This window comes from Trachurus japonicus, chromosome 17 (genome assembly GCF_045865225.1).
Source record: "Trachurus japonicus isolate A0001 chromosome 17, Traja_1.0".
In the NCBI taxonomy this organism is placed as follows: domain Eukaryota; kingdom Metazoa; phylum Chordata; class Actinopteri; order Carangiformes; family Carangidae; genus Trachurus; species Trachurus japonicus.
In genome coordinates, this window is record NC_140923.1 from 19074301 (window position 1) to 19098237 (window position 23937).

The 23937-nt window shown below is 40.2% G+C and overlaps 3 protein-coding genes across 3 annotated transcripts; 1 reads left to right on the top strand and 2 right to left on the bottom strand.

Annotated features, from left to right (window-relative positions):
• The first annotated feature begins 827 nt into the window (after positions 1-827).
• Positions 828-4572, top strand: LOC146970512 (glutamate-rich protein 6). Its single transcript, XM_085805503.1, has 12 exons — positions 828-983; positions 1230-1296; positions 1428-1480; positions 1580-1708; positions 1793-1885; positions 1965-2176; positions 2288-2349; positions 2473-2648; positions 3055-3137; positions 3296-3454; positions 3655-3880; positions 4204-4572. Exons 2-12 carry the CDS (start codon positions 1278-1280, stop codon positions 4459-4461), a joined length of 1470 nt encoding a protein of 489 aa, XP_085661629.1. The 5' UTR covers positions 828-983; positions 1230-1277; the 3' UTR covers positions 4462-4572.
• Positions 4573-5224: 652 nt separating this feature from the next.
• Positions 5225-10383, bottom strand: selenot1a (selenoprotein T, 1a). Its single transcript, XM_085805502.1, has 6 exons — positions 10193-10383; positions 9095-9205; positions 7518-7644; positions 6155-6242; positions 5876-6042; positions 5225-5733 (listed from the first exon to the last, which is right to left on the bottom strand). The coding sequence occupies exons 1-5, from the start codon at positions 10324-10326 to the stop codon at positions 5918-5920; spliced, it is 585 nt and encodes a 194-aa protein (XP_085661628.1). The 5' UTR covers positions 10327-10383; the 3' UTR covers positions 5225-5733; positions 5876-5917.
• A 1150-nt stretch (positions 10384-11533) lies between these two features.
• kif2c (kinesin family member 2C) lies at positions 11534-18393 on the bottom strand. The gene is made up of 22 exons (XM_085804349.1): positions 18128-18393; positions 17942-18036; positions 17664-17765; positions 17247-17295; positions 17117-17161; positions 16216-16362; positions 15830-15949; positions 15539-15636; positions 15354-15446; positions 15215-15269; positions 14756-14918; positions 14457-14547; positions 14312-14375; positions 13536-13627; positions 13307-13449; positions 12976-13189; positions 12750-12860; positions 12549-12616; positions 12358-12436; positions 12185-12265; positions 12009-12102; positions 11534-11699 (listed from the first exon to the last, which is right to left on the bottom strand). Exons 1-22 carry the CDS (start codon positions 18186-18188, stop codon positions 11638-11640), a joined length of 2127 nt encoding a protein of 708 aa, XP_085660475.1. The 5' UTR covers positions 18189-18393; the 3' UTR covers positions 11534-11637.
• Between the last annotated feature and the right edge of the window lie 5544 nt (positions 18394-23937).

The window sequence follows — 23937 nt, forward strand, 5'->3', positions numbered from 1 at the left end:
CAGCCAATCACACGCTGCGGCGTTATTGACAATCATCTGAGATTGGTTACACCTGGGTAAAACGTCAATGCCACCATAGGCGAGGAGGCAACGGGCCGGGCCGGGGTAGGAAGAATGAGCTTCGCGTGGACCTCTGTGTCATATAGGCCTATAACAATTTATTGAAAAATATAATATACCGTATTGTAGATTTTATAGGTGTGGTTCCCACTGTTTGTTCCCTTACTACAATACCCACCATATTTATCTTTACCATGTGTAAATATTGCAAAATAAAAAAAAATAGCAGGCTACAATTAGTTAGGATGTTGGTGTATCACATGCCCTATGACTGTGATGTTTCCCTCAGATAGATGATTTCATTATTCATTAAGCACAACCACTCTGCCATCTGTTGGAGAAATGCTGAAAATGTGTTGACAGGGTGGGAAAATGTGTGCAATGGGGAAGTTTGAAAGATGGATCAGGAGCCATTTATCATAACAAAATAATGGAGCTTCAAAGTTTACTTTTCTAACCTGTGATGAAGTTCTTTCTCATAGAAAAAAGCTCAGCTTCATAACTGACCGTGAGGTTATATAAGAGCAAAAACAAACTAATTTGAACATTTACAACTCCATGGCAACTGGACAATATTCCTGTGCTGGTTATGCTCCAGAGAAGCCAGTGAGGGCCATGAGGTGAGATTTTAGCATAGTGTGTTAGTGTGCAAAATAGACTCAATCTGACAAGATTTGACATTTTTATGTGTATTTTTTCCCACAGGTGTGTGTATGATTGACATTATATTTCAAGATCCAGTTCCTCAATGGAGGCCAAGTTAACACTCACAGTGTTATGTATGTTTCATGGTGGTTCTTTGTATTAAAACCAGTCAGTCGGCTGCTATGTTTACACATTGCAGTAGGCAACTATTTCATCTCCAAGGTTACTGACAACACCAGCAAGTGTGAAACATTGATGAATATTTGACTACTGCTGAGGTGAGTGTACTACCTTGTGTTTACTTTATGCAAAGCTTTTTTGTAGGTGTCCTATTTCAATAATGCATCCCCGTCAAGTTTAACATTTAACAGGTCTTCTGCCTATTTGTTTTTTGTCATCTTTTGTGTCTCCTTATTATATGATAACTTATTTTACATAATACAGTATTGCTACCTGTCATGTCTACTCTGTGTCTATTGTTCTCCAGGAGAGCAACGGAAGCAGTGAATGTTAATTCATCCTAGGACAAAGAAATCAATAACTTCAGTACAGTCAGAAGGACAGACACAAAGATGAGGTCCAGCCTTTCCTGTGAGTCTTAGTACAGTGAAATCATCAAAGTACAATGGGATCATCTTGAGAGAATCATAAAATAGTGACAGTATTTAGGTCAATGTTTACTTCTCCTGGACTCAATGCCATGGTAACTTGTTTTGCCACAGATGCCAGTGCTGCTACATTAGGCCATGAGCTGCTGTGCGTCTTGAAGGATCATGTGAGACAATTCCTAGTCTCATTTCACATATGTTTTAATCAAGAACCATCTGGCATATTGTTTACTTTTATTCATTTGTTTTTCTCTGGGTTTGATAAGAGGAAACCAGAGGGCTGTCCACAGTCTCTTAGTGACCCACCTCCCTATTGTATCAGAGCTGCAGGGGTTCTGAGGTACAACAGAGAGTCTGACAACCACAGGATGAATTTGACAGCAATTCTTCCACCGGTACTCAGATCAAATTTCTACATACTGTTGTTAATTCATATTTAAAGATTTATTCTACTTACCCAACATTAAACATTTTTCTAGCCTCCACTTCTGACTGAATGCGCACTGAAATGTGAATACTGTGGGGAAAAGGCCAGACCTTCCCTCGATCTGACATGGCTGCACGAGCCTGAGGTGAGGAAGACAGTACACGTACAGAACCACATTTCCCAAACCTATGATGCACTGTTGATCCACTTTGCATCCACCCTAGACAGCTCCGGTCTTCTGTTGTGCCCAGCGGCAGCAGCTCTGTGAGATGCTACTGAAGCAGAGATGTTTGTTAGAGCGGAGATGCGACCTGAAAGTTGGTGCTTCAACATCAGTGGAAGAGCAGCCAGCCACAGAGGAGGAGAAGCTGCTCTTCCGAGGCAGGGAGATGGAGGATCACAGCGAGTTTGCCATGAGTTTACCTGGTGGAAATGAGTACGGATTTTCATTTTAAAATGACAAATTTAATAGCTTGTAATTGTAAATACTAATAATACAAGTACTATGGACTGATGTGAGAAATAATGAATTCGGACCTTTTCATAGAACACAACCAGAGCTGGGAATCCAGGAGGATTATTCAATCCAGCTACCTGTGGCAGAACCCTGTGAGTAACTACTCCGTGAGCAACATACACCCTGCCAACTTTAAATCTGTTTAAGTTTACCTAAATATAATACACAAAGATTGCTTTTTGAGACAAACACTTTTGTTCTGTGCTTTTGTTTAGTTCCCCAGATATCAAAGTTCAGGTTCCGGCTCTCGTGTCCTCCAGCAAAAGGGGGCTGGATCATATATCCCAGTGGCATAGCTGAGAAGTGCTTGAAAAATGAAGGGGAAGACGTGCAGGCATTGGTGCCATTCTGTGACGAGAAGCCAATTCACTTTGGCTTATGTCATCATCAGGTACCCTGGTTTCTCTACTGAGGGGAGATGAATCGGCATAAAACTGTGTAATAATTTGCATTCATGATGATACATCTATATTTGTATAGTCTAGTCTTTACCCACCATATCAGTCTGGTCAAAAATAAGAATGTTCTAAATTAAAGAAAGACATCCTGACTTTGACCCTCTAGTAGGGCCCACGCTCCAAAAATAGTACGCTTACGCTAGTAGTTTCCCACAATGCACTTTGATCTTCATTGTTTGTGAGACCCCCCCCCCTGTGTCTGGTAAATGCCTGCATTTTCTTTTCTGTTTCTTTGTTTTTGTTCTTCTATGAAGCTGACTTTGCAGAGTCCTTTTAATAACAAAAGATTTTTAGTGTTTAATATTTTAACATTTAATCTCACCCTTTGTGTTTTTGCAGGACGGGGCACAATTTCTTTGCAAATATTATTGCGATGGAATGAAATTTCTTACCCTGTTTCATGACGGCTCTGCTCAGGTCTTGTATCCTCTAAGGTTTCATGTGTGAGACTTTCAGCTGCTTTTGAGAAGAGACCAGTAAACACTAGGAAATGAATAAAAAAAGAGCAATGCGGAAGTTAATATAGATTGCATTATGAAACATGCAGTGGCTGTTCCCATCCTTATCGTCATGGTAACAGTTATCCCTCAGGCCTCCTGGCTGTTGTTGTTGTGGTCACTAGGGACAAAGGAAGGGTCTGCATCGTATATGATGACAGCAACGCCCCCAGTCAATTGATTAGAGGTGTGTTCCAGTCTGACGGCAGGGCGACATGTTATCACAGCAATGGAAACATATGGTACGAAGTGTTGATACTCATCATTGTATTGGAAATAAATGAAGAATGCAAATTTTATAATTACGTAAATGAGGCTAATTAATATATTGTTTATATATGAAAGGGTGATTTTAGGATTATAAATGATTGAGGAATAACAGAATTAGTTTGGTCCATATTCATGTGCCTGTGACATTAACAGTGTATATGTGTGTGAGCAGGCTGTCCTTAAACAGATCAGGGGGTCAGTGTTTGGATGAAGCAGGTGCCAGAGTTCGACGGTGGAGCTGGAGCAGTCTGAGTCTCACTTCCACCCCCCTGCACCCTGTCTTCCTGTCCTTCAACAAGGCTGTGGGGGTCCGAGTCCTTGGGAGGGAACAAGTGTTTGTGTCATTCTTAGCACGAGGCCAACAAGCAAAATTCAGCGTGGGGTCCTGCTATGCTCAGGTAAAAGCGAATCAGTTTTCTGATGTTCATGGACAACCACCACTGCAAACACTTGCAGTGTTTTCTTGTTTTTTGTCTTTATTAATCTTGAAGGTCCTGGAGCCTTCTTTGACACAAAACTTTTTTTCTCTCCTCTTCAATTATTTCTGCACCTTAGGTTTAAGACATTTTAAGCTTTACAGTATATAAATTGCCATTTAAAATTATTTGATGTTTTATCTGTGCTTTAATATGCAACATCAAGTGTGTTGTGCTTAATATGAAATTCACGTTAAATTGGTTGGTTTTTCGAGGACCGCATCTGAAAATAAACCTTTTTTTAGGGTGAGTCTACAACTGATCCAGGACCACCAGTAACAAAGGAGGAACTGTTTGTGTTGGCAGCCAGAGTTAAGATCCACCTGGTCATTCAGCAGCTTCACCAGTACCTGATCGTGCCCTCCCATCCCCTGCTGCCCAAGATCACACAGGCCCCTCACCTCCACATTGTTGCCCAGAGGCTTCTGGAGGCTAGTGCTCATGTGGCAATGAATGACAGAGAAAGAGCTTTTATCCACAAATGTCTTCAGGATTGTCTTTGATGTCTCCCTAATAAAAGCGCACCGTTACAACACGACAGTCACAGAAGAATAACAGCATTCAAGGTAGCTCCTACGATAACAAATAAATATTTTTCCAGAGTCCATCTAGACAACTTCATTGTTCCGAGTGGTATTTCATAATATAACACAGAATAGATTTCACATAGTTAGTATGTTGTGTCCTCTGGGTCAAAGACCTTATCTGTTCATAGCTAGGTGTGAAAGTACAAAAGGTGCAAGGTCACATTTTTCCCCACCAATTCTCTCAACATAGCCTGGGTCACTGTTTGCTCTGTGAATGCACGCACACATCAGGAAAAAGTGGTGTCCATTTAACTTAAATGTTTGCAAAGTGTTTTTTTTCCCCCCTTTGGCGCATAATAAACATAGAAACTCGCTGCAACTGCTGTATTTTATCTGGCAGCTAAAGCTCACAATAGGATTTCACCATATTCAATGTCATGAATATGCTTTCTTACTATCTAGTCTGTTCCGTTTCATCTAACCAAATCAGAGTAGGGCCCCAGGTCTTCCTAATAACATTAGGTTGAACAGATGGCTAAAGATGTGCCCTCATGACCTGACTTGAACAAGCAGGTTGTTTGGTTTTTACCTCCAAAGCCATTCAGCAGATTGTATATTCTTCTTCTCCTCGGGGTTAGGGTTAGACTGAAGACTTAAACCTTGATGACACAACTGAGGAGAGTCATCATCTCACCCCCCCCAATGCTTTGTCATTTCTCTCAGTAAACTTACACACCACTTAAATAGTTACAATATGTTTTATTAATCTTCTTAGCTTCCTCCAAGTTATGCAAATATAAAAATTATTCAGAAATCATACCAAGACACAATTCCCCAATGTTATTTTCACAATAGTGACGACAGATTTTAAGTGTTGCTTTTTCTACACAGCTAAGCTACTTTTAGAACAATAAACTTAAAATTCTACATATGGCTCAGTGGTACAAATGACATGTTTTTTTTATTCACATAGATCTTTTCTATGCAACAAGTTAAAGACTATAAGAATCTATGTTAAATCTGTCCGTATGGGACCACTGTCGTCACCTGGATCAAATCTGCAGTTGTTTGAATAGTACAAGAAATGACAGAAGGGCCGGCACCCACTCTGGCGTCAGGGGCGGGATGTCTCGAAGGGACACAGTGAGGAGTGATGGGGGCATCCAGTCTGTGCTAGCAGTCCTCCTGCCTTCAGCGCAGACCTTCATAAACATCACTTCACAGCCCAGTGAGAAACCCACCTCAAACCTAGAGAGAGACAGAGGAAGGGGACAGTCAAATACCAGAGACACGTCTCCACTGATCGGTATGTTTCACAGGTTAAAGGATAAAAAGATCATTGGATAATTAATATTGGTGATAACAGTGCTATGATTACAGCTGTACGTACATGGAGGGGCTTTTAGCTCCAGCCAGGAATTGTCGAGTAGGGTTAGGAGTGGTGATGTGGCTTTGTGTTCATGTGAACGTTCATCTTCATCTCGTTGTCCAGGATTTGCACAAGCTGCTGCATGGAGGGCAGGTGACCTGACTCTAGTTTTGACCACACTGGCACATCTATGGAAACACAGTATTTGCTTCACTGTCATTTTTTGTTCCAGGCACACAACTTTATTAAACCTTTGGTATCATAAACTTGTGGTTTGCCCATGCCGGGACTTCTACTCACCATTTAACGTTATTTCAAATGCTCCTGTAGACATTAACTGGTTTTCAATCATATTGCTGAAGAAGAACACCATCATGCAGGCATAAATCTGAGAAAAGTACAAGAGAAATGTGTGAGTCAGAAACATCATTCCCACGATCTTTATTGGCCGTTGAGTTTCCAGTTCATCTTGAACTGTGCTCACTAAATGTAGCACAGGAGCAGTGCACTGAAAAGGGACAGTTCAACTAATGAAACTATGAGGACAGAGACCCCAAAGGAGGACGGTGGTGCTCTACAGACAGATCAACATGATGGTGTTATAGGAAACTCCAACAGTCGCTAAACAACAAACACTTTTCAGTATGATAGCACTGGGCAAACTTCATCATTCATCAGCATTATACCAAGTTTATCTAAACATATACTGTTTGTTATAGGTGAATCCTCATGTCTTCCACATTTGATTCTTGCTGGCTTGTAAGATGGTCAGAAATGGAGTTGTGTTAGTGTGATGTAAACCCATATTCTCACATAAACCTCTAATTATTGGATGACAGGATTTAAGTGGAGTGAGATTATGGAGAAGTGAATTACTCACACTACAACAGTTAATGAAACTTGATTTCTTTCCAACACTGTTTGATTTACTGATAGCTTTCAGGATATATAGAAAAAAAAAATATGAAACAAATATTATCAAGAATAATTCTGAAACTTTATCTACAATGGCTCTAAATACACACAAAGCCAGAGATGCTCAAAACATTGTATCAGCCCAGTTGTGGCTTAGATTAGGAACAGAAAGCTAATTTAATGGTAAAACAAATCCAAGCCAAATGCTTACCAAAGCCTTCTACGCTCTGGATACAATTACAAGGTTTTCTGTTAGTTATCTGTTTAAAAACCAAAACCACTAGATTATATCAGCCTCAGCTCTCTGTTAAAGGAAAGAAAATGTGATAGTTGCAAGATTGTGTTATTAGGAAATATCTGATTTTCACAGTCACTGGCCAATCTCCCTCTGAGCCTTTGGGATGTCTGCAGCCCTGGGGATACACAGATCCAAGCCAAACAATACTTAACAACACAAGCTGAAACCCCTGAATGAACAGCTAATGAAATCCCATGGGCTGCATTGTACTTGACACACACTTGTGTGTACACAACTGTCTCAGAAATGTAGCCAAACTAAACCTCCCTTTTCTTCACATCCAAATCCAGTGTTCTTGTATAATATCTGTCAAAGTAACCTGCAAAACAATGCTCTGCTGCATCATTCTGACTGTAGCCCTGTACCACACTGTTATGCCTGAAAATTAACACACTATGTGCTTCCATAGGTTCAGAGCTTTATTTAATAAAATCTAACCCTAAATCTTACCTTATTTCCCTGTCCCCACTCCCAGATGCCTGGGGCTTGCATACCAAGGAGGGCAAATGGATCTCTGCCGATAATAATCAGCCCAATCACCAGCAGTTTGAACACAGACAGGAAGGAAGCAAAGTGTCTGAGGAAATAAAAAAAGAAAATGCTTTTAATACAATTTCTAGACACGACTACATAAAACAGACTAGGTCTAAGATCTACAGATTTAATTTCCTCAAAAATATTACAATAATGACCTCACTACTGACACAATTCTAACTACATTTATTGAACCATGTGGAAGGAAGTTGGGTGTGGCCTTTGATTGGTATAATTTGAGCTTCACTGAATAGAATAAACGCAACGACATTGAACATGCAATAATAGATTCTTCCCAATCAAACAATTACTGCTGTAAATATTGTACATTCCCGTTGCAGAACATTCACTGCATCCTGTGTACTGCCATTTAACTTTAACATGTGTTCAACCATTTAACTTTAACATGTGTAAATCATTGAACTACAAAACACCAGTGAACACATCACTTGCGCTCATGACTGAGATTGAGACAGACACAGCATTTCACACAGCAATTGAAGACAAACCAATGACTGGAGAATTAAATGCTCGGGGTCAGATAGTACTGTCAGTGTTCTTTTACGGTGCAAATTCTCTAGAGTGTTTATTAAGAATTAAACTGATGAAAATCTCAGTGGTACCATACCTTTAACTAAAACACCTGGGAATTCTGCAGAGACCAATCGTCTCTAAATCTAAATATAGCCCATTTACCACCCACATCGCCTCTTACAGGCCCTGTGACTTAATCACATAAAAACTGGATGAATAAAGTTTCATCAGAATCAAATTTCTAGTCTGTGTTTGTGACAGTGCACAAAAATAGCTCATGACAAATTCTAAAATTTGGCAATATTGTGTTGGAGAAAATTATTCAATAGGAATGTTAGCCTGGGGGCTCCTTCTGATTTATCACATTGTCAATTCATTTTAGAATCATAAAAATTGTCATATAGTTTGGAAACTTAAAGGAAACCCACGGTGATGTCTACTATTAGCTTGTTTTGTCACATAAATTGTCCACAAGCAAAAGAGATTTAAGTGAAACAGAGACAGTTTCTTAGAGGTAAGCTTTATAATTACAATAAAACTACTTCAGACTAATTAAACAGCTCTATGATACATCCTTCACACCTTATTGTAGGGTTGTTCGGTAAAGTCACTTGGACTATCTCAATATTGTTGTAGTAGAAATTTGCTGGTTTTGGTAAGGTGTTCTAATAAATTGGCAGCTGCTAATGAATCAAAATATTAATTCACTGGACCACAAATACAGAATGTGTTCAATAATAATTACCCACACTAAGTAGCACAATGCACCTTTGACAATTTTAGATACTTTTGTCTTGGACTATAAAACCACAAAGACAAATTCACAGCCAGATAAGCCTGGCTGCATGAGAATTCCTTTTCCTAAGTCAAATCACAGCTAATCCCCGGCGGCTTTCAGCCCGCTTAATAAAGCTGGATATAATCCACTTGTAACAAGACAGACAATCTCTCTCTCTTACCGATAGATGGGGATAGGAAGATAGTTCTCCCCCTCAATGCGGATGTCTGGGTACCGCTGGTACAAGGCCTGCGTGTACTCTTCAAACACCCGCTTGTACCCTCAGGAAATGCTGTGTGAAGACAAACACACTGTCAAGCAGACATGTACACAGTGTGTGGTTGCAAGAACAAACGAGGACAAAGGCAACAGCAACAATACAGTGATCTGAAGGCCAGACTGTGAACTTATAGTCTTGAGCTGTGTGGATTCCTTTGTTATCTGTGGGACATTTGTTTGGATTGTACCACTAGATGTTCAGTTGTACAGACATTTGTTTTGCAGCCGGTTAGCATTCTTCACATTCAACACAGTCACTCACTGTCACATGCTCCTGTTTGAAGCATATTTGCTTTGGAGAGAAGCACCAATTTGCAATGCAAATGTCTGTCTGACTTGTGTAATCTATCTTTGTCATAACTAACTTAGCACCCTTTGACATAAGCGCCCTAAAATCACGTGACATCGTCTTCAACCAATAAACTCCTTGTTTCTGTTTACAATTAACGACTGTTATTCCAAATTTGCTTAAATATATTTAAGTTCAGCTTGCACGACATTTAAATAAATGACATCTTATTAGCTATTAGGACAATTTTGACATAAGGTGATTGTCGGAGGTTGCAACATCCAAGCATTACCTTGAAAACCAAAATGAAAATGTTTTCATTTGTTGTATTTAGCAACAAAAATAGAAACAGGAAGCCCTTTAGCGAGATTTAACCAAAATGTGTGAACATGAGACCACTGGTAATAAATGTCTACCACTATTAGCACGTTACACAGCGGAAGTGGGGCGATGTTTTTCGACGAGGTAATACACGAGAACGAGCTAAAACGTTGAACTTCCCGAGAATATATTTTCCTCGTGTGTTTCAACAATGGTTGAGTAATTTTCGCTAATAAATAACTGGGAGAGGCTCCTTCTCCTGTGGCTAACGTGTTAGCAGTGGAAGCTACCCTGTAATTAGCTATAGCTTGTACCGATGCTCGGCCTGCGGTGTTGTTAGCCCGGCTAGCTCGCAATGACTCGCCAGATTTTCCGCACGTTTTGCCTCACCAAATCTGGAACTTGAGGAGGGGTCCCGTGGCGAACTGCATCTTCATCTTTTTCACGCCGCTGCTGTCACCAGACGTGGCGCAGCACAGCGAGAAAACCCCCAACGCGAGGAGCGAAAAACGCAACCACTTCATCGCTATCCGTTCCGGGGTTTGTTTCCTCCTCCTCACTCGGTCAGACGGAGACGAGAGGCAGGTTGAGCCTGAATTTGTTCATGTCGTTGCTGGTTGGGTCCTCCTCTTCCTCGAGATCTGATCTCAGACATGAGGCACAGCAGACCTTCACTGTAGCGCCATCTACTGCACTGGCTGCTCCACTGACCTGCAGTACAACTATTGAATATACATATGACTAATACACATACTCAGGGCTCCAGACTGTCCCTAAACGGACACAATCTGAGACAGTGCAAGCAAATGTTTTTTTTTTAAATCTACTTGTGCAACCAGTAAATGTGCCTTTTCACACTAGTTAAACATGGATGGGGTGATACAAAGAATCTGAAATCTGTCATTACAGGTGTCAGACCAGTGTGTGAGAATCATGAATGAAAAGGAAATGTGAATATTTGCTTAACAAGTCGATTTATGGTGTGCACCCCTAAATATTCTGCTTGCGCTCCTAAAATTTTAAGTTATAGGGACCGGTGTGCTTCTTGTGAAAAAAGGTTAGTCTAGAGTTTTTTTTTTATATACAGTCTATGGTCTAGATAGTCCCTGATATTATAATACTACTACTACAATTTGGTAGTATGTTATAAGGATAGTATAGTTTTTCAGCTGTTTTTACCCAAAGCCAAATACTCTATGAAATATCCTAATTAATGAGAAAAAAAAAAAACTATATTCAAATACAAATGATTTTTGCAGTGACCACCATACGGAGCACATCAGTTGGTTCTACTACATATAAATCTTCTTTTAAGAACAATCTGGATTTAATTTACTTCCTCTAATGTTTAAATTAGACTAACAAGTAGGTGACTTTATCCCATCTCTCTCATGTTGCATGCCGAGTGTGATTTCTGTTGTGGCACAGGCGCACGTCAGTAAAATCTAATAATGGAGCATTTCACCTACCCAACTACTCACATGCCACACTTTCATGTGGAATGGCAGGTGCACACCCCTAGTTGCCAAAAATATCAAAATTTCACCACTTGGATCCTTGTGTTATTCAAAACTGCCATCACTGTAATGTCAGATTTTGCTTGTGATTTAGCTCACTTGGATAAATTCAAATCTAATATGTGCCTGTAAATTGTCATGGCAAAAGATTAAGCATCTACAGTGAAATGTGCTGTTTCCAACAATATAAACCAGTAGTTTCCAAACAGACTTAAATGAATTAGTGTTTAATACATTTTATTTAATTCTCATTAAAAACAATAAAAAACAAAACTACTTTTTCAATAAGAACATGTCTGTTTGCTTGTCCTTTGGAGTTCAATTTTTCAGCCTGGCCATTCTCTCCTCATTGACTGCAGACTGCAAAGCCAGAACTGTGTCTGTGGATGACAGATAAGACAGGGTAAATACATACAAAGCATACACATCCAACTCAGATTTTAGTCCTTCCTGTAATGCAGTTTTGTCCTGGCACTTCCATTTAATGTCTGGCCAGAGCAAGTTGGCAAGTCAGAGATTTGCTAATTTACCATTTGAAAATATCTTTCACTAATCTCACACTACCATGTTTGAATGTCAAGTAAGAATGCGGTTTGTTTTAGCATAACATTTTATGGAAACTTTTTCCTCACGCAAAACTCAAACTCCAGAATTAAACAAAATAATCAAGCAGTATGAGCTGAACGAACCCAGTAGCTTCCGCGAATGTTCCACCAGGTCAGGAAGTCCTTCCTCAATGTTATATGAGGTTTGTTCCATCGCCTTGAAAAGTCCATTTCCCCTCTGAGAAACAACAGTGATAAAACATGATAAGGCTTTGCAAAGCCATTTTTAGATAAGGGTCTGTGGCGGATCAAATAACTACCTGGAACTGTGCATAAACCTTCTCCTCCAGATCTGCCACCTGGGATATAGCATCATAGACACTGGTATCCACAACAGATTCCTACAGCAAACAGTAAACAGCATTAATTTGAGCAAATTGTGCATACAATAACCAATATTCATAGTTTTGAACTCGTCTTGTACAAAGCTAACCTCATCTGATGAGCTACTCAATGGCTCTTGTGCCTTGGCTGCTCCGCCAGTTTTGGAGTTGCCATTGAGTTCTTTCACTCTGCAAGAAGGAAAAATGCTTCAAGGTTTACCTTCCATCATCTTTATATTTTTATTAACAAAAGAGAAAAGGAAATTGGACTTGTGCTAAACTTCATTAGCCAAATATATACCTGTCAGCATAACGTAGTGTGTTCATTGTATATTCACATGAAGCCATGCCTGGTGACACCATTGAAATCTATGGGGTAAAAACAAGAGGAAAATGTGTTCAAAGAATGTGTAAGGCAGGCATCACACATTATCCTTCATGTCATCAGATCATTATACACTGTATAACAAACTAAGTAACAAAGGTGGGTGTTTTGACATACCATGCAGGTCTTGGACTTTTCTCCAATGAAGGAGTCCCTCAGGACCTTCGTCAAAGTGCTCATCCGGAAAGGAATGTGGTCGCTGTTTTTTCCCAGCGAACGAATGCATTCCTAAAGGACACACAAGTGGTACACATGAACTTCCTTTTAGGGGCTTGCATATTTAATATTTGGACAGCCACTCTTATTTGGTGCATTTGTGCCTCCACAGTAGCCATAGTCTTACCTTGAGAGCCAGGAGGCTGCGGTTGATTTCCGCCGTCTCAACCAAAGTGCTGCGGTCGTTGCTGCTGACGTCTGTGCCACGCTCGTTGCCAGCCAAATCGACCAATGAGAATTTACCATGGAGCGTGGTGGCGCGGTCATTGCGCCGTAGCACAATCTGGAGAATCGCATGAGAGCGAGATGAGTTGGCGTTGGCCGAGGTCTGCCCTGATGTTCTGGAAAGGCAGCAGAACAGAAGGAAACTCTACATTAACTGCTCTTTCAGTCAGTTTGTCAAGCAAATTTGAAGAAGCAGGTACAATGAGATTCTCAGATACATGTTATATAAATACCTGCATGCACTGCCTGCCTGTATCATCTTGATGACTTCTTCCGCTGTGGTCACGTAGACCTCCTCGAGGCCGACCACCTGAACCTGCTGTCGATCATCCTCAAGAACACGTAGCTTAGCCTTCTTGTTGAGCAGGTCATACACCTAAGTGAAAAAGGATATTTCACTTTAAGAATAACGTTAACAAGCGGAGTGTTCAGTTAAGTACTCTCAGTTAAGGTTATTCTTACTTTGCCATTGTAAATCTCAAAGAAGCTGACGTAGGCAGAGAGATCCAGGTTAGAATACCTCCTGTGGTTCAGATAGGCGAAGACATCCTGGGCTAAAGCAGGGGGAGTCGAGCAATTATTCATAAACTTCTCATGCAAGCGGAACTTTAAGAAACTCCTGAATATTCTACAGTTTAATGAATAATACAGCAGATAAGCAATGGGACATGGAGAGACAAATACAAGTAATGTGGAAAAAAAACAAGGTTGAAAGTTACTCGTAAAACTTTTTTTAAGTGACCCAAATGTGAAAACTAAACAACCATACTTTTTAAACACATTTGTTAAAGGTGTACAGAAAAGAAAATTGAATTTGAGCCCACTCTGGGTCATAAAATTAGTGTAATAACTCATCTATCAGACGATGTAGGCCAAACTTTGTGCAAAATTCTATTTTTGAGTAAATCCGGGATGAAAGTGTGTATTTTAGTGTAGTTTTTTTTTCCGTATTGGATAATGCAGGCGCACGGATTATACGTCAGCCTGTACACGATTCACTAGCCACTGATATTGGATCCGTAATCCGTCATTCAAACGTCTGAGACACGCACACACACACGGAGCTCGGGCTCGCCCCAAACTTTGAATATCCCGCCCGCTCGATAACGACCAATCAAATTCATTTTCCTTACTCGGGTAAACTCGTGTTGCAGCTCGTGACAACTCGGCGCGACTAACGGGACAAACGGCCATTTCTGTACACCTTTAATAGTTCTGTGGAAATCTGGGCATCCTACCTGCCAAGGCGTAAATCCCTTTGGCACTGTTCTGCTGCTTCCCCATGAAATCACCTCCCATTGTCTAGAGATATCAAATCAGGAAAAATAAATAGCAGAATTTCGGTACAAAAAAGGGGCTAATGATTCCAGACGGAGGACTTACATGAGTCTTTCCACTTCCTGTCTGGCCATAGGCGAAACATGTTGCCATGCAACCTTCGAACACAGACTGTACCAAAGGTTTGGCAGTGAACCTGAGGAGAGAAATGTCAAAATAAGTCTTGAAGTAAAAAAAACACAATAGTAATAATTATTGCATTATAATGTGCATCCCAATGGCCTAATGGTTGGTAAGAATATTGCAATTAAGCCTCTGATTTGAGAAAACACATTTCCTGTCTGTGCCAATTTAAGCTACTAAATCAAGGTTTAAAATACAAGAAGACATAAAGAAGTCATTACTTGTAGACCATGTCGTTGGTTGCGGTCTCATCAAATGAGTAGTCAAAGTGAAAGACTTGGTTTTCCAAGTACTTGGTGAGGTCCACCTTCTGTTTTGGCTCATGGACCAGTAGTTTACCTTTCCCAGGTACAGACACCACATCGATCTCCTTCCTAGTAATCTCTGTCATACACAAGAATGTCAAAGTCAGTCAGAATGTGGGGATAAAAAAAAACATGGCTAACAAATATGTACCATTAACTAATCCTTTATCTCCAGATGATACTGTATACAGGAGGTTAGTGTCTACACAGAGAGCCCAGTATTACCAGCAGCCTCACTGCTGCATGTGTAGGCCAGTGTGTAGCCAGCTGGATTGATTAAAACAGAAGCATATCTTTTTCATTCAGGGACAAGTGAAAAACATGGTTGACATGCTCTCTATGTAGACACACAGTTACATGTCACTCTCAATGTACCTTGCTTATTAAGAGGCCGCTTGCGAACACACACACAAATCCTGTGAGCTTCAATCTGTAAAAACACAAGTTGGGTAAGGACAGGCTTTGAATAGCACACCAACATCCAGCTGCATGTATGGCCCGAGTCCAGACTCACCAGGTCAGTGGTTGATATGGGGGTTATTTCCAAGGTCTCTCTGAAGTTTTGAATCATTTCGTAGAACTTTTGGTTTGGTCGAGTCTCTCCAAACTTAAATTAAGAGGGGAAAAAAAGGGAAATTTTCACTATATATACACAAGCCAGGTGAAAAATAAATAACAAAATTACTAAGAAAATCTCACCCTTCCCTTCTTGGTTTGCAACTCAGGGGGCTTGATGACACAGGACAGCCTTTTGCTGCCTTTGTTCAACTCTTGGGGAGCCACAGATTTCCTCCTGCCTAGAATGCATAAAAATGATGACCATCTAGTTTTATTTTCTTTTAATGACCTCACTGAAATATCAAACAAATTGAAATCACATGAACATTTATGTGCCTCATGTCTTAAGAACAGAGAAGGGAGGTTAGTGTGTATAGCGCTATGAAATTGTTCTAAGTAATCACATGAGTCGGTGTAAAATCTGTTACTGACCTTTGGCTGCAGGAGGAGGCATCCTCTCAGGTTCATCGTTTTCCTTTTTGGCCTCACGGGCATACTGCAGTGACTGAGCTGGTTCGGTCTCCTTCTTTCTACGCTGGTGATTAGGGATAGCTAAACAAGGCAGGAGAATGTGCTTGACTTTAACAAATGGACATTTATATAACTTAAAATTGCTTGAGTTGCACTTTACCTAAAAATGTATTCTAACAAAAGAAACAACATAGGCTATTCCATATCTTGTGGCACCACTACCAATGTGTGATGAGATCTACAATGCAGATATGCAAGATATACAGTATGGACTAGACTTGAATTTAACCCTCACTGACAACAATAAGTCCCCTTTTATTTTTAGGAAACTGAAGACTATTACTAACCAGAATTTGAAAGGACAGATGACGGGACATCAGAGTCAGCCGTCTCCTGGCTCTGTTCTGAGGGCTCAGAGGTTGGGACTGGAGCTGCAACAGGTGCCGGGGGTTGGAACATACATGTCTGCCTGTTCTGAGACCGACTGACTGCAACTGAAAGCCAGACAAATCCAAGTCAGGCAGCTGCGGTACAAATACAATACCATTGTCTAAAAAGCAAATATTATATTGCCATCATTATTACAGGTAAAACTCGAAACCCAGTACAACAGAAAGATCAACTGCACACAGTTGTAGGCTGACAAATCAAAAGTGAACAACAGTGAGCAGCAAGCTGGTTAGGGTTCCATAAGCATTTGCCCGAGACCCAGAGTGACAGAAGCAAGCGTGGAGTGAAACACAGAGACAGAAAAGTGAAAACTAAAACTAATTGAGTTATTAAATCATGGCCCCTTCTAATTCATTCAATTTGTATATGAAAATATTAGCAACTGACTGATAGTTAGTGTGACCATTGGTGAATTAAAAACAAAAAACGTGTTATCATCACAGGCCACTCTGTCCTGATGGATAAACATTTTGGTAAAAATGCAGTATCATCAGTCAGCTGATACATACTAATTTTTTTTTAAACTCTATTCAGTGTACTGTACAATCACTATACAGTGATTTTTCTTCCAAACCAGAATTTAAAGCGAAATGCGTTGTGTGCTCAGAATTACAGTAGTTGATTTGTATCCCTGCAACACCAGTCATTAAGAAGAGATCATTCATAACCAGTGGTCTGATTAGCTCTCCCAGGATTGTGTTTTTTTTTTTTTTTTTTTACACCACACATACATCCCAAACCCTTCAACAAAGGAGTAATTAAGTGCAATTTATTTCAGTCAGAGAGGAGCATGCATGCCTTGTCGACCTGACTCTTCAGCATTGATGACGGCGGGAGCGGAGGCTTATGGAAGAAAAGAAGCCGTTAAATGACAGAATAAAGAAGTTGGTAGTCTGACAGAAAGGAATACTCTGCTGCATTTACATACAGGAGGGAGGGGCAGGGATCCTGGATGACCGCAGTCTACCCTCGTACTTCTGTGGGAGAGACACAAACGGACAATGTTGCTCAGCACACATCTTATTGTCAGCCTCACTCTGTGTCTATCTATCACAAACTATAGTGCAACTTGAGCCTTTTTCCATTCAAAAATAATGTTTAGCCCATATTCCCCCAACCCACATTATGGGTAAAAAAAACAAAATTTTTCATTCTAGCCAGTTAAATTACAGTTCATATATAAATACGGTAGCATACATTATGTGCTGAATGCTAATGGCAGTTAAGTCATTCGTATTCACATTCACAACTAATTACTTTGTTATTCTAATGAGACAGGTGATAAGTTTAACCTGTTCAACTTAATAAACAGCTCATTTTCCCTTCATGTGTATGGTAACGTTACCTTGTCTAAAGCAGGAGGTGGGGGGTCAGCAGCTCTGCTGTTGACAGCGTTTATGTGGTCTAGCAGCTCCGGGTTGAGAGTGCACAACTCACTCACTTCAACCTACAACACAAGCATTCATGTCAGTACATATTTATTAAAAGTTAACCACCTTAAAATCCTGAGTACAGTAATTACAGTGGACGTGCTATGAGGATTACTGTCACGTTTTAAAAGACGACGGGTTCATATCGTCACCAAACCCACAAAGTGTTTTCTGTGTTTAAGCACATACTGACCTCCTTCCCTCGACAGATCTTCCTCTCATGCCACTCAACCATAACGGTGGACTTCACCGTGTCAACGGACTTCACCGTTGCCAGATGTACTCGACCTTATTTGCAGAGAAACAAACAAGTCGCACGTTGTCAGCGACAGCGGCATTGATACGCCTTCACAGGTTACTGCGAATAAATACAACTCACCATCACTGCGGCTAATTTGCACAGAGAGACCAACGAGCAGTCTGGACAGGCTGGCCTCCATGTTTGCTCCTTGTCGCAGCTGTAACCGATAAAATCAAAATCCAGGTAACGTTGAGTCAACTCAACTCACGTTACAGCTGCCGTGCTGTAGCCCACACTACATGCCTTTATTTCGACGATAACCTAATAACTAACATAGAGACGAATTTCTATCGTTACCGTGTTTGATTTTCTCTGGCAGAATAACGACAAAACCAAACTTACCTCTCAAAGTCAAGATTTAAACTTATTATTTCCGGCTGTTTAAGTATCTGATTGGTCAGCGTCATAGAGCGTCATATCCTCTTCTTCTACGCTTCAAAATTCCTAAATGGCGTTATACCGCCACTTCCCGGATTAGTTAGGAATTACCTCTGCATTAGAAATCACTTGTTTTTCATTGCCGCCTCGTCCCTGTTTAGTTTCTTTAGTTTCTTCGCTTAACGTGGCACAAAGGACTGTAAACATGCCCACATTTGAATAAAGCTTAAAGTTATATTTTCATTTGCAGGAGAGAGTATCGGAAGAGTGTCTGTATTTAGGTTTTTGGGTGTTATCCTGGAGGACAAGTTGACATGGACAAACCACATAGCCTACCGTAGTATGTAAAAGCCAAGGTGGCAAAGAGTAGCCTAGGCCTATCTATATTTTGAATAAGGTTAAGTTTGTCTTGGACACTAACACACTAAGAATTCTGTATTGTTGCCTACATTTATTTTGCCATATTTTAATTAGGCCTACTGCGTCGAGGTGTGGGGCAACACTTATGTAGCCTAAGTAACATCGCTGATTCTGCTACAAAAAAGAGCAGTAAGAGTAATCCACAAGGCAGGTAATAGAGATCCCTCAAATAGATTTTTTATTTCTGCAGGTTTGTTGAAAATGGCTGATTTAATAGAATTACAGACCCTAAAAATAATGTTTAAAGCAAAGAACAGAGCATTACCTGAACATTTACAAAGCTTGTTTAAATTGGAGGAAGGGGACAACAGATTGAAGCTTGATTTTAAACATACATTTGCCAGGCTAAGCTTAAAACAAATGTGTATTTCTGTTGCAGGTGTAAAAGTATGGCATTCACAAAGCAAGTAATTGAAAAGTTGTACAAGTATGTCTCAGTTTAAGCAAATGTTTAAAAAAGAAAAGATAAGTATCTACAAAAAAGAAGAAGGAGAAAGAGAAAAAGAAGGGAAAAAAAGAAAAAGATATGACGAGTGGTGTTTAGCCTACCGTTATTTTGTTTGTTTGTTTTTCTTGTCATTACTATGTTTCATCATCTTTAATATTTTGAAACAGAGAATAATCTACTGGTGTTGAAGCAAGCCAATGAAATTTGTAACAACAGAGAGGGGCAGGTAAGTTTTTTCTTCATCCTGCTCCTTTTCGTTCATGGTGAAAATGTGTACACAATGTATATGTGCAACTATGCGAGAATACCATGAATGAAATAAATCAAAAATGAAATGAAATATTTCAGTCCGTTTGGCCGTAGGCTATAGGCTATATGAGATGGGCAGAGCTACACATGGTGAGATGTGAGTCCCAATCACCTCATTATTACCAACACAGGTTCTTTTCATTTGCAGTCGATTAGGCTACATCTGTCAGTTACATTTAACATTTAATATGCTACTGTTTGTTTTCTGTGTAATCTTGATGTGCGTTACCCTATTTTATGGAGAGTGCACTGCAGATGTAATAATTTCCTGTAGGCCTAATCATTTTTGTCTTTATGTTGTGTTACCGTGGTTTAGGGGTGGGTCCTGCCCAGTAGAGGCTGAGGACTCTGGTACTTGAGACACAAGGACCACAACATGTATAGCCTAACTCATGCACCAACCCCCTGAACCAATTCTGATAAACTACAAGCACAATTTCTGCTTTGCACTCAAATTGCAGTTCTTAAACACACTTTTTTCAAAACACTACTCACAATTCTCTGCATTTGGCACAATTTTCATGAAGAAAACCTTTTGTTTTCACAAGGAACACACTGTCCACACATTGCCCTGATGCAGACTGACTAATCACATATGGGAAAACACAGGTGTCACACAGTTTTACAATTAGCAATCAGAGCTTAGCATAAAAGGGCAACAGGCCAGGGAGAACATGCTTGTGATATGGATGAGGTGCTGTGGCCAGACCGAAACAGAAGTGAGGACCCAACATAGTTTTTATTTTATTTTTTTTACTGTAGCCTACAGTTATTTTTTTTCCTGTTGTTCTACACTGTAGGCCATGTGCAACTTTGTGTTGGTTGGGGTATGTCTACACTTCACGTAGTGTAATGGCATTGTTTTGATGGACCATCTCAACTACAATGGCCTCCTGCTGGGGTGTGAACATACAGTAGGTGTCCTGGCTCCCACCCCTGTATGGCAGTCTGACAATTCTACAAAAAGTGAATGTGCTATAGGCCTATCTGTAATGTAATGTTCTGAAATATATCTACAGTAGTACTATAAATTTACAATGATAAAACAGTAGGCCTACAGTAGATTGTACCTGTTGTCTAAATCTCTGGATTATGATGGACACAGAGAATCGACTGATGTTTGGTTGAACCCTTTGGCCTCTCTCATTGTCATGCCATGCACAAGGACATGGTCTATCACAGCAGCCTGAACATCATCAAGTGGCTTATTGGTTTTCACATCATGAGAAACAACAAGTGTGATCAATTTTGAGTCGTTGTGTTTGACGGATGACAAATGTGTTTTATTAGGTTCCAGGCTGCTGTGAAGCAGCCAAGGAACCTATTGTATTCCTAGCTTTTCTTCTTTCTTCTTTCTTCTTTCTTCTTCCGAGGAAGTCATACTTCCCATGGGTGAAAACTCACCAAACTTTGCAGAAATGTCCGACCCCATGCCAGATTTACTCAACTCCAAGGACAGGATGGTCCTGGGGGGGCCACAATAAGCGTTTAAATTAAAAAACTTTAAAACTTCCTACAAAGTCAACGGACGTGCTTCAGTGCTGAAACTTCATCAACCTGTAGCCCCAATACTGCTGAAACTTTTGTCAACTTAAACTCATTACAAATTATGAAGTCCATCACTTTTTCAAAAACTGTAAAACTTATAAAATGAATCTCCTCCTACAATTTTTGCTCAATTGTCACCAAACTTGCTACAGAGCATCTTCAGACTGTCCTCCACAAAACTTGTTTCTCGGATTTTTGATTGATCAAAAATTGAGCCTACAATCCATCAAAACGTTTGACTGTAAACAGTACTGTAAACATACTATCCAATTCCAGCTAAATACATTTTCAATCTTCCTGAAAAAAATTGAGAATATTTTGGAGTCATGGTTGGTGAAGTTTAGCAAATATCAGAATTTTATCTCAAAAACTGAATTTTTGAGAACATTTTGAATTCTGCTCTCATTGGAACAACTGCAGTGCGACAGCTTCACAACTTCCATTTAACTGTAGCCCCAACATTGGAGAAAGTTTTATACATGTACATTTTTTCCTTCACTCTGTTTTTTCAAAGACCAATTATGCTTTCCCAGCTTTTCAGACTCATAATGATCATTACTATCCTGTCTTCCTATTCCCGTTTGTTGCTCAATTGCCAAAATTTGCCAAAAATAGCCCGGAACCGACCCATCGCTGCTGCAGCAGCTATAATTTGTGTTTATGTTTTGCCACTTGTTACCATTATGAATCACAAGTCCATCACAATGACAACTGTGTTTTATTGCATGAGAATGTGTTTAGAGTTTTGCAAAAGGAATGACTGAGATCGGTGAAGATAGTTTATGGTTTTGTCAAAAGGAAATTCGATTCAGTAAATTAGTTTAGACAACTGAGCAACTGATTCACACAACAAGAATTAGTGTTTTAGCAATTCAGAAAAACTGTACTTTGTAGCTATTTAATGTGTTTTTTGTTTACCCCTTTTAATGTGTGAAGTCTCATAGTGTGGGATTCATTTGATTAGGTCATTTAGTGGTTATCTTGAGTATTTAAGGTTTGTTGGCCGGTTTAGGCCAAATTATGTTATTATATTACGTATGAAATATGGGAGAATAACAATTCCGTCCCAGGTCCCATGTGCCTTACTGCCTGGGCTCTAATGCAAAAATAATCACATGGATGCTGTTTTCCCAGTGTCACATATGATTCAAGATAGCATTGAGTGACCAGACCATGGATTTAGAAGTCAAATGTATAATTATTTTAGCTGGCAGAAGGATATAGTTAAAGGGATATTTCAACATTTTGGCCAATTAGCCTATTGCCATAATCCCATTCCCTATTAAGGAGTAGGTTGATTACCTTTAATTGTCGGTGCAAGCTGTTTTTAGATCGGCAGAGCAGAGACGCAAGCTGCTCCACAATGCAGGCACACAGTATTTCCACGTTTCCCTCATCAATCTAAATACACAATCCAACAACTCCAAAACACTCTTGTGGACAAGTTGTGACCTGCACATTCGTCAGGCTAAATAATAACATATACGACAAGCAAATACTTGGAACCACTTGCTTTTGAAGTCACTCTGAGCAGCCGTGTCTGCCTCGAAAACAACTCCGTCTCGTAACGTTCCATTATTATGTCATAGCGTGGTGAATGTGCGGCTCACAACTTGTCCACGAGAGCCTTTTGGAGTTGTTAGATTATGTATTTGATGAGTTTAATGAGGAAAAGGCGGAAATACGGCACGCCATGCAGAGCTCATGGCTCCCCCACCGATCTAAAAACAGCTTGCACCAACAATTAAAGGTAATGAACCTACTCCTAAAACTATAGGTGTAGTGTATTGAACAGACTTATTTTATTCCTGTTATATCTTTAAGTGGGTAATGACGTCATTGTTTTGTCATATCCTGTTTCCGGTTGTATGCTACGAGAAGCTGAAGTAAAAAGTGATAAACGTCTCTGCCGACTCCGTTATTGTGTTGCTAAACAAACAAGTAGAAAACACAACAATAGGGATTATGGCAATAGGCGGATTTGCCAAAATGTTGAAATATCCCTTTAAATATTAACCCTCTTTACCATTTTTTGATGTTTTAGGTGGGGAACCTGTGTGATATAAAATTTGAATGAACAAAGCTTGGTAGAAATTGGGGACTGGATCTGTCGTCGGTCCAGCATGAAAAGCTTGTATACAGTCTGAGAGTGAAAGTTAAAGAAGTAAGCAAAAAGGCCTAAAGTTGTACAGTAATCTGTTTTCAATTATAATGAATTAGAACGTGAGGTATAGCAGTATCAATCACTGCATATCTCAATATCAATATAAACACACCTTCTGCTGGACAAAGGAGAGACAACAAATGACACAACACACAAGTTACAACTAAAAATAAGTTTATATCATCACACAACTTAGAAGAATCTAAAGAGGAACAAAACCAAACAGGATGGAAGCCAGGAGAGAGAGAGAGTGGCTAATACAGCCAGACCAGGTGAGCTGAATCCTCCTGACGTCCTGTCTTCCACTCTAGTCTAGGGTTGTGCCCAAACTCTGCTAAATGCTGATCCATTTAGGCGACTGCATTTCATCTGTGTGACCGCACGGAATCCTGTGTTTGTCCACATGCTCCCTCTCTCCCCACACCCACTGCAAACCAGGCACAACAGCTCAGTCCCCTGTGACATCAACAATCAGGGACAGCTGGAGAATGACCCATAATGCAAGTCAGACTTGCCTTCAGTGTGGGAGGCTTCCCATTTCTCCTCTTGTCCCCCCCCCCCCCCCCCCCCCCCCCCCCCCCCCTCCAGCCTTCCTCACTGCTCCATGCCCACACCCTCTCA

Excerpts from the sequence above, each read along its gene's own strand:
- LOC146970512 (XM_085805503.1), top strand. Across the intron at positions 2,649-3,054 it reads TTGGCTTATGTCATCATCAG|GACGGGGCACAATTTCTTTG; the intron begins GTACCCTGGTTT and ends GTGTTTTTGCAG. Across the intron at positions 3,881-4,203 it reads TGGGGTCCTGCTATGCTCAG|GGTGAGTCTACAACTGATCC; the intron begins GTAAAAGCGAAT and ends ACCTTTTTTTAG.
- kif2c (XM_085804349.1), bottom strand. The coding sequence starts at position 18,188 with ATGGAGGCCAGCCTGTCCAGACTGCTCGTTGGTCTCTCTGTGCAAATT. Across the intron at positions 17,766-17,941 it reads AGATCTGTCGAGGGAAGGAG|GTTGAAGTGAGTGAGTTGTG; the intron begins GTCAGTATGTGC and ends CTTGTGTTGTAG. Across the intron at positions 15,637-15,829 it reads GCCTCCTCCTGCAGCCAAAG|GCAGGAGGAAATCTGTGGCT; the intron begins GTCAGTAACAGA and ends TATGCATTCTAG.